The sequence below is a fragment of the Piliocolobus tephrosceles genome, unplaced genomic scaffold (genome assembly GCF_002776525.5).
Source record: "Piliocolobus tephrosceles isolate RC106 unplaced genomic scaffold, ASM277652v3 unscaffolded_9560, whole genome shotgun sequence".
Lineage (NCBI taxonomy): Eukaryota > Metazoa > Chordata > Mammalia > Primates > Cercopithecidae > Piliocolobus > Piliocolobus tephrosceles.
Window position 1 is genome coordinate 1,029 of NW_022337119.1, and position 1,673 is coordinate 2,701.

General features: G+C 51.2%; 1 protein-coding gene across 1 annotated transcript; it reads left to right on the plus strand.

The window, feature by feature from the left end:
- Positions 1 to 365: 365 nt before the first annotated feature.
- On the plus strand, positions 366 to 1,043 carry LOC111534170 (argininosuccinate synthase-like; the record flags this gene model as incomplete). The annotated part of the gene is made up of 3 exons (XM_026450009.1): positions 366 to 445; positions 525 to 793; positions 848 to 1,043. Coding segments are annotated over 3 exons (545 nt in total), but the record flags the coding sequence as incomplete, so codon positions are not given.
- Between the last annotated feature and the right edge of the window lie 630 nt (positions 1,044 to 1,673).

Sequence of the window (1,673 nt, forward strand, 5' to 3'; positions counted from 1 at the left end):
AAAAAAAAAAAAAAAAAAAAAAAACAAGACAGATTCCAGATGCCAGGAACTCGTGCCTCCAATTCCAGACGCTAAGTCCAGCAAAGGCTCTGAGGTTCTGGCCTACAGTGGCAGCCTGGACACCTCCTGCATCCACATGTTGCTGAAGGAACAAGGCTATGACAAGGCTAAGACGTCATTGCCTACCTGGCCAACATTGGCCAGAAGGAAGACTTCGAGGAAGCCAGGAAGGAGGCACTGAAGTTTGGGGGCAAAAAGGTGTTCATTGAGGATGTCAGCAGGGAGTTTGTGAAGGAGTTCATCTGGCCGGCCATCCAGTCCAGCGCGCTGTACCTCTCTCACCTCTGGGCCCTCTCTCACCTCAGAGGTGAAGGCACTGCTCTCACCTCACCAGGCCCTGCATCGCCCGAAAACAAGTGGAAATTGCCCAGCAGGAGGGGGTCAAGTAAGTGTCCCAAGGCGCCACAAGAAAGGGAAATGATCAGGTCCAGTTTGAGCTCATCTGCTACTCGCTGGCCCCCCAGATAAAGGTTATTGCTCCCTGGAGGATGCCCAAGTTCTACAACTGGTTCGAGGTCCGCAATGACCTGATGGAATACGCAAAGCAACACGGGATTCCCATCCCAGTCACTCCCAAGAACCCATGGAGCACGGACAAGAACCTCATGCACATCAGCAATGAGACTGGAATCTTGGAGAACCCCAAGAACCAAGCGCCTCCAGGTCTCTACATGAAGACCCAGGACCCAGCCAAAGGCCCCAGAACCTCTGACATTCTCGAGATCGAGTTCAAATAAGGAGTCCCCGTGAAAGCGACCAACATCAAGGATGGCAGCACCCACTAGACCTCCTTGGAGCTCTTCATGTACATGAGTGAAGACGTGGGCAAGCACGGCGTGGGCCGTATTGACATCATGGAGAATCACTTCACTGGAATGAAGTCCCCAGGTATCTACGAGGCCCCAGCAGGCACCATCCTTTACCACGCTCATTTAGACATCGGGGCCTTCACCATGGACTGGGAAGTATGCAAAATCAAATAAGGCTTGAGCCGAGATCGCGCCACTGCACTCCAGCCTGGGCGACAGAGCGAGACTCGGTCTCAAATAAAAAAAAAAAAAAAAAAGAAGATGATCTTCTGCAAGCCAAGAGGGGGCCCTCACTAGGATCCAAATTGGTTAGTACATTTTTGTTGTTGTAGATATGGGGTCTCTTGATGTTGTCCTGGCTAGTCTCAAACTCCTGGCCTCAAGTGATCTTCCTGCCTCAACCTCCCAAAGTTTTGGGATTACAGGCATGAGACACCATGCCCAGCCTGGTTAACACTTTGTTCTTGAATTTTTCCAGCCTCCAGAACTGTAAGAAATAAATTTCTGTTATTTAAGCCACCCAGTCCATGGTACGTTATTATAGCAGCCTGAGCTAAGACATGGTCTCATATAGAAAAGCCAAATTCAGGTCAGATACGGTGGTTCATGCCTGTCATCCCAGCACCTTGGGAGGCCGAGGCAGGTGGATCACCTGAGGTCAGGAGTTCAAGACCAGTCTGACCAACATGGCGAGGTGCTGTGCGTCTGCTGACCTTTTTTTTTTTTTTTGAAATGGAGTCTCGCTCTGTCGCCCGGGCTGGAGTGCTGTGGCCGGTTCTCAGCTCACTGCAAGCTCCGCCTCCC